Source organism: Oryx dammah, unplaced genomic scaffold (genome assembly GCF_014754425.2).
Source record: "Oryx dammah isolate SB20612 unplaced genomic scaffold, SCBI_Odam_1.1 HiC_scaffold_19, whole genome shotgun sequence".
In the NCBI taxonomy this organism is placed as follows: domain Eukaryota; kingdom Metazoa; phylum Chordata; class Mammalia; order Artiodactyla; family Bovidae; genus Oryx; species Oryx dammah.
The window spans coordinates 63,604,409-63,617,904 of NW_024070203.1; the positions used below are offsets into that span (position 1 = coordinate 63,604,409).

Below are 13,496 nucleotides of genomic sequence, written 5' to 3' on the forward strand. Positions count from 1 at the left end.
TCTTTAACAAGTGTGTTTATGCCAAACTATAAATTTCCTTGCAGATTTAAATAAACTTAACATAGTTCATTTGGTAATTGCAAAGTATTTTTTCCATATGTTCTCATAACACTTTATTGGTGGCATTTTATACTTTATAGATAGCATACTTCTTATGGAAATTATACATCTGAGCTAACTCTAATAGACTCATTTATTTTTAACGAGATAATATATGCTTATTTGCAATCAGGAACACTTAAAAATATTTAAAGGTTATATTCTATGTATAATGCATTAACTTATTTTTGCTTGTAGATGCTCACACTAATGCATGGTTAAGTGCCATTTATTTATATTGCACAGAACAAAATTTATTAATGTTTATGGCCTACAATATGTTTGGATTAAAATAATGTATTTCTTCAAATACATTGAAGCATTTCAATTTAGCTGAAGCAAAAATATAATTTGTTTGTTGATGTACTTTTAGGTTAAATTAAATTCTACCTTCATTACCAACAAATACAGCTTACCAGGTGTGAATGCAATAATTGAAAACTTGTATTTTAGTTTTCAATACAAATGGTAACATATAAGCTCATAATCATGAAAGTAAAAATAATTTTCTTGTTTAAAAATGATTTGAAAATTTTCTTGTTTTTTATCCATATCCAACTCTTGTAATAATAATGCTTTTCATTTGTGAAATCCTTTATTCCCTACAAGGGCATTAGCACAAACCTTACTTCAAAATATAACTGACATTAAAAAAAATTAGCACTTCTCAACACCTGCATTTTATCTAAATTTTAATTTGTGCTGCAAAACACACATTTTCCTTTATTGGAAATGTTTATTCTTTAACATTTTAAAATTCTTTAGCATTTTTAAACATGTACTGAGAACTTTTTAAGTGAATAGATGCCAAATATTTCCTAATATTTGAAAAATATTATGCAGAAATTTATATTGCATTTTTTAAAGGTGATAAATAAATAAATTTCTAATAAACATAGATGTCTAATGAACATATGAGGACTCTTCAACACTTTTGCTTTTATAAGTTATGCGGGTCCCTTTTGCAACTAAACTCTGTCAGTGTAGCAGGAAATGCATTCATGGACAATAGGAAAATGAAAGTACAAGATTACATTCAAATAAAATTTCATTTGAAAAAGTAGAATTCAGGCTAGATTTGGCCCACAGACATTAGTTTCCTAATCTCTGATTTAATGATCTGCATCTGAGGGTGGCGGTGTTTAGTCGCTAAGTCCTCTCCAACTCTTGTGACCCCATGAACTGTAACCTGCCAGCCTCCCCTCTTCATGGGATTCTCCAGGCAAAAATACTGGGGTGGGTTGCTATTTCCTTCTCCATGGGATTTCCCTGATCCAGGAATCGAACCTGGGTCTCCTGCATTGCAGGCGGATTCTTTACCTACTGAACTATAAGGGAAGCTCTAACTATATGAGGGAAGACTGACCAAATCTATCATGCTAATCTCTGTTAGATTAAGTAGATGTCTACACAATACTTTAGGCTTCCCAGGTAAAGAATCTGCCTGCTAATGTAGGAAGTGCAAGAGACATGGGTTCAATCCTTGGGACAGAAAGATCCTCTGGAAAAGGAAATGACAAGCTATTCTAGTATTCTTGCCCGGGAAATCCCATGGACAGAGGAACCTGGTCATGGAGTCGCAAAAAGTCGGACACAACTGAGTGAGCACACACACGATACAATACTTTAAACCCTTAATTATATCAAATGCATTTTTTATGTAACTTCTTTTGATCTAGTGTTATACATCTATGAATTCCATGCTAATTTTATGGTAATAGCTTAATATTATGCTTAGTAGCCACTTAGCTTATAAAAATTCTCATATCTATTCTTGTCTTTTTATTTTTTGCCAAGTGTGTGCCAACACATTAGATCAAGTTTCTAAAGAGATTTTGTTAGGATTTTGATTGAAATTTAAAAGCAATTTCTATATAATTTACATATTTAATATAATGTTTTCTCATTCAGGAACATGGCATCCATGGTACCTCCTTTTTACTTATAAAATTTCCTGTTCTCAATAAGTTTATAATTTTCTTTGTATGAGTTATTCATATTTTTGTAAGGACTATTTCTAGTCCTTACCTTTTATAGTCCTGTACTTTATAACTTTATTTTTCTTCATAAACTATCTTTCAATTGCATTTTCAAATTAGCTATTGTTGGTTAAAAAAGGAAATTATTACTTGCTATATATTTATCATATATCAGAATTCAGGGCTTAAGTCTTTTTAAAATTGTGTAAAGTTTTCTCTAGATTTTCTTAAAGTTTGTTCTAGTCATCAATATTAGCATCTACTAAAATGATTTAAAATATTTCAATTTTTGATGTAATATGCTATATTAATAGGTTCTGCAATATTAGACAAAGATTGTCTTCTTGGAAGAATACCTAGATTTAAAGATCTTGAAATAAAGTCTTTTGAAATACTACTAAGCTTTAGATAATGTTGATAGAATCTTCAGCTTCACTAGAAGGCAAAGCAGTGCTAATTAAAACACTGTGATATCATTCTTCTTATTAAATAAAAAGGTCAGATAATAACAGTATTCATGCTAGTAGGGGTGTTACACTATCTAAAACATTTTTGTTATATTTAAGCATAAGATAATACACTTTTATATACAAAAATTTAGCAAAATATTCTGAGGGCCAAGGTTCATATCCTTTGTCAATAAAGTATGGTACAAAATAAATTCAATTTTGTTTAAAAATATGTAAGAAGAAACACGGGAAAAATATAATACTTTTTTAAACTATGATTTCCCCTGTGTAATATATCATTTTTTCTTATCCTTCCTCTGCTTTCTAACTTTTCTGTGTGAACCTTTAAATCAGATTTTGTTTAAGTTAAAAAAAAAATCTGCGGGGAAATAAAGCCTAACCTTACTATGATATGAAAATTATTATTTAGTTGTCTTTCCAATGTTAGCCACTATCGTGTGTAATTCATCTCCTTGTCTGTGTTAGAAGCTATCAGAGCATTCCATGCCCATGTACTCCAAGTTTTCTTCAGGTTGTATCATTCTGGTAATGTTAGTAGCTACATATTATTTTTGTTTGTTTGTTTTCAATCATTTTGTGAGCTTTCTATGGAAATGTCTATATTCTTCTGAATATTTTTTGAAGTACAGAAAGTAAAACTTTGCACCATACTCTAACATGGACATGATAAATGTCAAAATAAATTGTTATTACTCCAGTTATGTTTTCGTGCATATTTAACATATAGTAATTCAAGGTACTAGTTGCCTTCCCTAATAACGTGCAAACAGTAACAAATTTTTTCTGTTTTACAAGACAGATTACATTGTTTAATATTTTTTTCAAACTTCTAATTGATTATTGTAATTATTAACAATGGCAAATTGAGATACTGTATTACTTTGAACATTTATTATATTTTATGATTTTCCTATTTTAACAGTTCCTTGCCTCTCTAACTTTACTGCACCAATGGGAACAGTCCTTTCTCCTGATTATCCAGAAGGGTATGGAAATAATTTAAATTGCATCTGGACAATAATCTCTGATCCAGGAAGTCGAATACACCTTTCTTTCAATGACTTTGATCTGGAATCCCAGTTTGACTTCCTTGCTGTTAAAGACGGGGACTCTCCAGACTCCCCAATTCTTGGAACCTTTACTGGGGCTGAAGTGCCTTCTCATCTTACTAGCAATAGTCATATACTACGGTTGGAATTTCAAGCTGACCATTCAATGTCAGGACGTGGCTTTAACATCACTTACAACAGTAAGTTTAATTTTTCTGTATAACATATTTCTATAAATTAGAACTAGAAAGGAAATCATACAAAACAGCCCTCTTGTTCCTCAGATAAGGAAATTTGAACACACCATATGTATAATTTCTATTAGGGTGGTCTTTTAGTCCTTGATTCTAACCATATTTTAATTCACTGTGTCATTTCTCCTTTTCAGAGGCATGATATTAAGGAGATATATTTCAAATATAATTTTATATCAGCCAATATATTAACTTATTTTATGAAATCATATAAGCATAATCTGATATCTACTATACATATTTCCCTGTTACTGGTATGCAAACATATCTTCCTTCAGGATACTCATAAATCAGTAGAGAATTTTAAACAAATAATGACAACACAGAATTATAATTCCAAAGATAAAATTCACTAGACTATCAAAGTATCACAGAGAAGGAAATTACTAATTTTGGGGCAGTGGATTACTAAATTGACTTAGCAAAGCCACTATGTGGATGGTACCTTAGTGATTAAGATCAGCTCTAAATCAGTCTATGGAACTTCAAATCTTGGCTTTGCTGTAATACATTTTTAGGTTTAACAACAAAGGCTCAGCATTCCCATCAATAAAGTTATATTGAGTTTTTGTAAGGAGTTGTCAAAAAAAAAAATAATCAGTGGTTTAGATTTAATAGAATAAGCTAATGTATTGGCTGATATAAATAAGAAAGAAATGAAAAACTTTTTTGAAGACAACCTGTGGGAGACAGTCTTTCAGAAAGCTCTGAGGACTGTTCCACTGTTAGAGGTCAAAGAATAATTAGGCAATTTTTTGAGACAATATACAAAGCAAGTGGTTATTAAGAAGAAGTGATTAAGAAGTGGTGATTAAGGAGATTAAGAAGGAATGTTATCTCCTAAGGCGGAGAAGGCGATGGCAACCCACTCCAGTATTCTTGCCTGGAAAATCCCATGGACAGAGGAGCCTGGTAGGCTGCAGTCCATGGCGAGGAGTCGGACCCGACTGAGCGACTTCACTTTCAGTTTTCATTTTCTTGCATTAGAGAAGGAAATGGCAGCCCACTCCAGTGTTCTTGCCTGGAGAATCCCAGGGACGGGGGAGCCTTGTGGGCTGCCATCTATGGGGTCGCACAGAGTCGGACACGACTGAAGTGACTTAGCAGCAGCAGCATGTATCTCCTAAGGAGATCTGGTTAATGCAGATGCACAATTTACACTGAAGAGGAGGAAAGAGGCCCAAGAAGGTGGGGGGAAAAAAAAATCTATGTTCAAATATTTATCATGCCATAAAATATGAATTTTATTTAATCAGAGTAGGGTAATGCATGTAAACAATTCATTATATATACCTAATAAATGCTCAATAAACATTAGCAGTTATTGTTTAGTTGCCTTCTGAGCTATTCCCTTGAAAATTCTTGTATTACTGTGCTCATTTTATTATTCTAGTTTTAAGAATTCTTTGAGGTTATTTACCTATTGTCTGTCATTCACATTTTTTGTGTTTCAAAAGGATGAATATTATTTTCCAAAAATAACATGGTATAAATATAGAAAAAGAATCACATAAAGAAAATACCTTAGTATGTTAACAAATGTACATACTGATACTTCTATTTCCACATATTTTACCTGTAGCTATAGAATGTCAGTGATTTTTATTGTTTATGTGCAAAAGTACCACACTCCATTAACCAACTTGAGGAGTTAATATTTGTGTCACATTATAATAGAATTTAATTTCCTGTTCTTTGAAAAAAATTGCACCCTCCTCCCCCAAACCCTTGCCCTAGCACATTCAGTGCTGAACTTTGTCCGTTAGTAACTAAATGTGGTTATTGTCTTTTCAAGATGACACTCTTAAGTGAATACTGGCACTCAAAAGTTGTCAATGTGTAATTGCACATTGTTCAAGTTAAGTTAGCCGTGATATGTTATATAGGCCCTCTCTATAAATTAGTTGCTTTATCTGTAAGTCCCTTTTAAAATGTTTCATATATATGCATAAATATAGAGAATATATGCATTTTTCTATTTATACTTTTTATGTTGTTGTAAATGCATATATCTGGTTGGCTTTTTTTTTTTTGGCTAAACAGGGATCGTAGTTCTCCAACTTTAAAATGAACTCTGGGTCCCGCCAAATCCTAAGCACTTGACTGCCAGGGAATTTCCTTAAATGCATAATGTTTTTAAGTTTAATATTTATGGTACCTTGAAGATATTATGGAAATATTTATTTTGTTCCTTGTTCTGTTTTTCTAGTAAATGATTTAACCCATTGTATTCAAATTCTTACTCCCATGCTTCCTACTGATTGTTTTTTCCTGAAAAATTGTACAGAAAATGTTATATTCAGGAGCGACCAGACTTAATCAAAACTATGCTTTTAAAAAGCACAACAGAAAGAAATTAGAAATAAGTGTACGTGCAAAATAAATTTTATACATTTTAGAATTTACTTAATATTATTTTGTATTAAAAGTGAAAGGACTTCCCTGGTGGCTCAGACGGTAAATTGTCTGCCTGCAATGCAGGAGACCCGTGTTCAATCCCTGGGTCGGGAAGATCCCTGGAGAAGGAAATGGCAACCCACTCCAGTATCCTTGCCTGGAGAATCCCATGGACAGTGGAGCCTGGTAGGCTACAGTCCACGGGGGTCGCAAAGAGTCAGACATGACTGAGCTACTTCACTTTCACTTTCACTTAATATTATTTTGTACTGTTTAACTTAAAAATGAGAAGATGGACAATATAATTATAAAAGTTATGAACAATATCAGTGATGACAGTGAAAAATTGAAATAATTTTATGTACTCATGCAGTATGAATATGATATCAAATTGTATATGCCTCATGAAATAGATTTTACATATGTAGACTTTGCTACTTTAAATATTCTTCCATTTATATTATACTAATTTAAACACTTACAATGCAGATTTATAGGGCTCATGTAACCTATAATCTATGAGAAATTTAAGTAAACACATTGTCCTTACAATTCTACTACTTGCTGGGATGGGGCTAAATACACATCCTGGATGATACAAGGTGAAATAAGGTGCTGACCCTGAGCCAAGAAACTTGCATTCATTTGAGAGACATGAGACAAATGATCCAAGATAGACTATGTTGTGGAGAAAAAATTTAAAGCCAGATCAGGGGATACATTTCAATAGTATCATGATGATCTGAGGCAAACTAGTAATACTTTTTCTGAATTTCATGTTACTCTTTAGAATAAATGGCTGTCAGGCTGTTCTACATGTTAAGTGATGTGATAATGTATAATATCTACAGCTTCTATCACAGTGCCTAAAACATAGTGGTTGCAAAAGAATTAGCTCTCTTCCCTTTTCCTAGATGGCAGAGAATAAATGATATATGGAAAATTATTGAAAAATTGAAAGACTTTCATACTAGATTGAAACACTTCATGTTAATTCTCACAATGAGACTCTATTCCAAATGATGAATCACAACAGAATTTTTCAAGGACATGTAGTCAATCTGTTCTGTATTCACATTAATTGGAATTTTGTTCAGCTTATCCTGGAAATTTTACTTAAAGCTAATGATTTCAAGAAATAAGCAGAAACAATTCTATTTTGAAATGTTGTAATTTTATTGTGCAGTTCTTATTTGAACACCAATACATCTATTACACATCAGAGAGAGAAACAGGTGTGGTCAGAGGAGAGTCTCTCTATTTTTTTTTTTTTAATAAGGGCTTTTCTAGTAATGAACATAACCTTTCTAAAAATCAATTTTTATCACCCAGATACTCAAGGTTCTGTTTCATACTACTATACTAGTTTGTATGTTTTTCTCTTTTGCTGTTCTCAAGCATTTGGACATAATGAGTGTCCTGATCCTGGAATACCAATCAACGCAAGGAGATTTGGGGACAACTTTCAATTAGGAAGTTCAATTTCAGTTATTTGTGAAGAAGGATTTATTAAAACCCAGGGAACAGAAACAATTACATGTATACTTATGGATGGAAAAGTGATGTGGAGTGGCCCAATTCCAAGATGTGGAGGTAAGCACAATGCTCAGTGAAAAATACAATTCCATCATCACAATGCACTAGAAACCATGACAGGAAATGGATTGTTCTGCCAGGACTGTTGTAATCTTAAAATATCATTTAATATTTTTTCTTTGGACATATAGTATGTAAATTACATATTTAATATTTATTATTTTATCTTTATTATTTTAACTTTTAGAAATCTTTTAGAAACTCCTTTTAAAAGAAGTGCTTATTAAAAGATATACACTAATAAATAGTAAATATTAGTTGCACATGCAGGTTACCTTCAATATATTTCATAATTATAGCTGAGTAAATGTTATAGTCTCCAGTCATATTTTTCTTGGTATTTTAACTATTCATGATATAAATTTATTTTCAAAAATGTATTATTATTAATTATGATGAATAAGTTTATGCTAAAGCACCTGTTATTTAAAATGTATAATTTTATAGGAAGTTTACTGAACATTTTTTTTCAATTTTGATTTGAATGTAATATAATATAGTCAAGAATGTTCCAGACAAAATATGTGTTTTATATATATATAGCACGTATATATAGGTACAATGTTTGTGAGTATAGATATATCTTTGAATATATATACTCACATAAACTCACAAATCTTTGGTAAAAGGGAAAGATGATTATCTTAAGGATAATATTATATATCAAGTATTTAGTGTTTTAATATAGAATCTGTAAGAGTGAATGTGGGTTGGGTTTTAGTTAGAATTGACACACTAGGAATTAACATTCTGAATTACATTTTCCTCCTACTCTAAGGTTACATAACCATTTTATAAAAAATATATATGAAAGAACTTTCACTAAGACATAGATGAACTAGAATCATTAAACACCTTTCAATAGATCACCATTTAGTGATTTTTAGGTGACAATTTTGAGTGGTTTCTTATTTTCTTTGCTTTTCCAATTATTCTTCTTAGCTGTGCCCAGACTGACATTGGACCTTTGTTTTCTCAATTTCTAGCTAATAAATTGGGAATGTCTAATACATAGTTTCTAAAAGTATAACCAATTTAATTGAATAATTCAGCTATTAACTATAAATTTTGAGTTTCATTGAATTGAGCATTTTCATAATGTCTCATGATGAAATAATCTAGACCATGCAATTAAGTTTTCCCCTTAGTGCCTTCAATTAGCACCTCCTTCCTTTTCTAATCACTTCTTCATATTAACATCAGAGGGTCAAACTAGATGACTTCACTGTTCTTTTCCAAACCTCAAATATTATGGGCTTCATAGGAGTTACCCTGACAAGGCTATGACTATGCTATTATGTTTAAAATGCATAATGAATCTGCACAGTGCAGGACTAAAATAAAAGGAGAGTTGAAAGTAACATTCAAGTTTTTCCATAATGCTTTGCCCAGAGCTCATCATTCTTTTAACCTAGTGCCCAGCCTAGACTTGGGAAATCAGTCAGGAAAGTCTGCATTAGTATTTGAGGGAAAAGTAGGAGATAAAAGTTTGTTTCAGGAAGAAGGCATAGCATTGGTTCAGTATGACTGGATTGGAAGATAGAGGGATGGGGCTTGATGAATTCAGAGGCCTCTAAAGAATGTAATACTTTGTAACAGCACTAAGGAGATTAAAAATTATCCTGTGGCAATAGGAAGCTGCTTCAGTTTAGAAGTGACAGGACTTGAGCCCCTCCCAGCAGGGGGTTATTTACAGTCTCAGTGGACAAACATAGAGTCCACCTCCAGATAACTGGATCTCACTGAGACCTCGCTTGGCTAACTTAGGTATTGGTTTAGGAGCTGTTTAGTGCCTGGATGCATGGGGCGGTAAAAAATAATGAGGTTGACATCAAGAGATCATTTGATGAATTGCTACTTTATGTGAGAAAGCAGTTTCAATGAGACTTTTCGCCATGAAAAATGAATGGTATTTAACTTTTAAAAATAAGTGAAACAAAATATTCAGAATTCTCATTTGGCACAGGCCAACAGGGTCTCAGATTCCTAAGGAGAACTTTATAAATTTTTCAAAGGAGAAGAATATTTTTTCTGCATATGTGAGTAAAATTACATGCAGTTGACTCACCTGCCAATTTCTGGATCCCACACTAAGTGGGAGCATCACTAAGGATAAGACTGGAGCCAGGGAGGGCAGAATGATAGTGGGCTAGAAGCAGTCTTACCCTGGCACTTGCCAGATTACCTGCCATATCCCAGGCTATGTTTTGAGCCAGTTTCCACTGGATAAAACAGACTACTGTCAGTTCCTGTGTAGCTAACTATGGTGGGTTTCATTTTAAGACTCTAATTAAGGTTTCTAAAGATTTCCTTTAGTTTTTCCAGAACTCTATTTAGGTACTAACAAAACAAGCCTGAGATTAGCTGAGGAAAGCTTTTTTTCTTTTTTTCTTTTTCTAAGTTCATTCTTCTCTCCTGTCTTTCTTTCTGTGTGTGTGTATATATATATATATATATATTTTTTAAGTGCAACTCTTCCTCCCCCATTCCCCAAGTGTCCACACAGCCACTCTAATTCTCACAAAGAAATATGTCTGAGAGCCTTCTCTGCCTATAGTCTTTGTTCTTTAGCCTTTCATATTTTGACAAAAAAAGTTTTGCTTATTATTATTATAGTTTATCCTCTGGGACTCTCTCACAGTTTCTAATATATACTTAATATTTTAGCTGTTTTTTAAATTATCATTGTCTTAAATATTTTATATAGATTAAATATGTACATGTTTATGTATTGTAATTAATAGAAATAACCTTCTCTTACAATTAATTTTCTAAACACAAAGAACTACAAAATCAAATGCATTGTGAAAAGTTGCTAATGTGTATGGATTTCTATGGGCTTCCTTGGTTGCTGAGTGATAAAGAACTCATCCTGCCAATGCAGGAGATGTGGGTTCAATCCCTGGGTTGGGAAGATCCTGTAGGGAAGGAAATGGCAACCTACTCCAGTATTTTTGCCCAGGAAATCCCAAGGACAGTAGAGCCTGGTGGCCCACAGTCCATGTGGTCACTAAATAGACACAATTTAGCAACTGAAAAACAACAATGGATTTCTATGTGTTAAAATTAGAAAATAGAAAATTATTTGTTTTCATCAGAATTTATAGAGCAAAGGAGGTCACTATAAAATGTTTTGATAAAAAAATCCAGGGCTTCAATTCACTTAAAGATTGCTCTCTCCACCCAACTCCTCTCTATCACAATTGTATAGAAATTTAGGCATTATTGGCAAATTAATGATCCACCCATGTCAACCAGTCTTCAATCCTAAAACTGTGGAACATCTTTAAGAAGAAAAGAAACCTTTTATCTGCCACAGGCCTTGAATAAGGATTGTTCAAACCCAAAGGGAGAGATGAAATCATAATATATTGCAGTTCTATGATCCCATAGATGAAATAAGATTTATTTCAAATAGCTTAAATGTAATTGTTAACAGAATGGGGTTATACATTTTATTCATTGACCTAAAGTTCAACCCTGATGCATTAGCTAGGGATAGATTTAGGCTATCTTTTTAAAATTTTGAACTTTTTTCTCTAGAATGGAATGATCAAATTTCCTCATGAGGAAGAAGGATTAGATGCTTTATAAAACCTTGTGATCACTCAGTTTTGCTGATGGAAAACAGAACACATTAATTTTTATAATTAGCATTGGAATTATTCACTTTGAATTTCACAAACCGTCTGCCTAACTCAATTTAGTAACAATCAATGACTCTTTCACTCACACCTAGACAGTAACCTGAATAAAACTGGCTTTATCTAGGGCCAATCTCTGCATGGAGTCTCCTTCACAGATACATCCTAGAGCCATGATGAATGGTTATCATAGGTCTCCTGTAATGGGTTGACACAGGGATTTTCATGATTTTCTATAGAGAAATATTCCTTAAAAAGTGTGTTCCTGATGCCCATATCGTTCATCCCTCTTCCTTGCTATGCCTTGTTGTAAATATTTCTATGAGTTTACTGCATATCCAGAACATATTGTTCCAACACTTGCACTCAATTCAAATTCATCTTGATATTTATGCCCTCTAGTGAGCTGAAGCCAAGTGCCATTAGGTGGAGGTTTTGATGGATCTGAGTTCACTAATAGCAGCAAACACTCCATGTCATAACCTCAGTGCTTACAAAAGCAACACAATAACAGACATAAATTAGGTGGGCTTAATAAAACAGTCTGTCCTTTTAAGGATGAGGTATTATTTCTCACTTTTTATAGAGATATGTTTGCTAATAAACATTTCTCTAACAACAATAATAAACAAGAATGCAAGAATATCATTAACAGCTGATAACGATATTCCCATTAGCACATACAGTCTCTTCATGCACATTTGAAAGAGCATATTCCAAGAGATAAATGGCTTGAACTAATGGTTACTAAGGCACTTTAATTGGAAATTCAACAGCAGCAACCAGTCCTTTGGGGAGTATGTCAGGCTGGTGGAACAGGTTAGAAGTCATATAATCAACCTCCCCTCCCTTTTGAGAAAACACACAAATGTCCCAGGAAACTGGGTGTTCTTACCTATGAACAATGTTCCAGATAGTTATTTTTAAAAAATGCTTTCTGAGTTCCTCATTTTTGTGAATTTGTGTAAATCAGTGAATTTTTTCAGGTCCAATCCTCTGGCACCTAGAGTCCAGCTGGAACATCCTATCCAGAATTGCGCATTTTCCCCCAGAGGGGTAATTTCAACCTCAGTCTACACTGTCCTTTTGACTTTGCACTGACATTCTGCTTATATTTGATTCTTTTTTGCCATCTAGCACTGCAGTTTTTCTAATAATTTAGCTGCTTGTTGTTGGTGGTGTTATTCAGTCATGTCTGACTTTTTGCAACCCCATGGACTGCAGCCTGCCAGAGTTTCCTGTCCTTCACTACCTAATTTTCAGAAAATGCATTCATAGCATTGTAACTGTGAAGGCTTGGAAATTCATTGTTTGTATACACAGACATTAACTATACCCTTCTATTTTCCTCCAAATTGGAGACCTGGGCATAGAGATGACAGATTATAAAGAGTTTGCCATAGATGCATCAATTGGTGGTATTGTTCCATTACTCAGCCATGTCCAACTCTTTGCAACCTCATGGATAGCAGCACACCAGACTTCACCGTCCTTCACCATCTCCAGGAGCTTACTCAAACTTATGTCCATTGAGTCAGTGATGCCATCCGACCATTTCATCCTCTGTCACTGCCTTCTCCTCATGCCCTCAATCTTTCCCAGCATCAGGGTCTTTTCTAGTGAGTCAGCTCTTTGCATCAGATGGCCAAAGTATTGGAACTTCAGCTTCAGCATTAGTCCTTCCAATGAATATTCAGAGTTGACTCCTTTAAGATTGACTAGTTTGATCTCCTTGCTGTTCAAGGGACTCTCAAGAGTTTTCTGTAGCACCACAGTTCAAAAGCATTAATTCTTCAGCACTCAGACCTTTATGGTTCAACTCTCACATCAGTACGTGACTACTGAAAAAACTATAACTTTGAGTAGATGCACCTTTGTCAGCAAAGTGATGTCTCTGGTTTTTTAATACACTGTCTAGATTTGTCATAGCTTTTCTTCCAAGGAGCAAATATCTTTTAATTTCAGGCTGCAGTCACTGTCTGCAGTGATTTTGGAGCCCAAGAAAATA

The 13,496-nt window shown here is 33.4% G+C and overlaps 1 protein-coding gene across 3 annotated transcripts in view; it reads left to right on the plus strand.

Annotated features, from left to right (window-relative positions):
- LOC120878903 (CUB and sushi domain-containing protein 3-like) overlaps positions 1-13,496 on the plus strand; it is a 1,427,768-nt gene that overhangs the window by 911,349 nt on the left and 502,923 nt on the right. For all 3 annotated transcript variants that reach the window (XM_040261811.1, XM_040261812.1, XM_040261813.1), the window contains 2 exons: positions 3,471-3,797; positions 7,647-7,841. In XM_040261811.1, the coding sequence (XP_040117745.1) occupies positions 3,471-3,797; positions 7,647-7,841 (522 nt within the window). The remainder of the gene's footprint in view (positions 1-3,470; positions 3,798-7,646; positions 7,842-13,496) is intronic.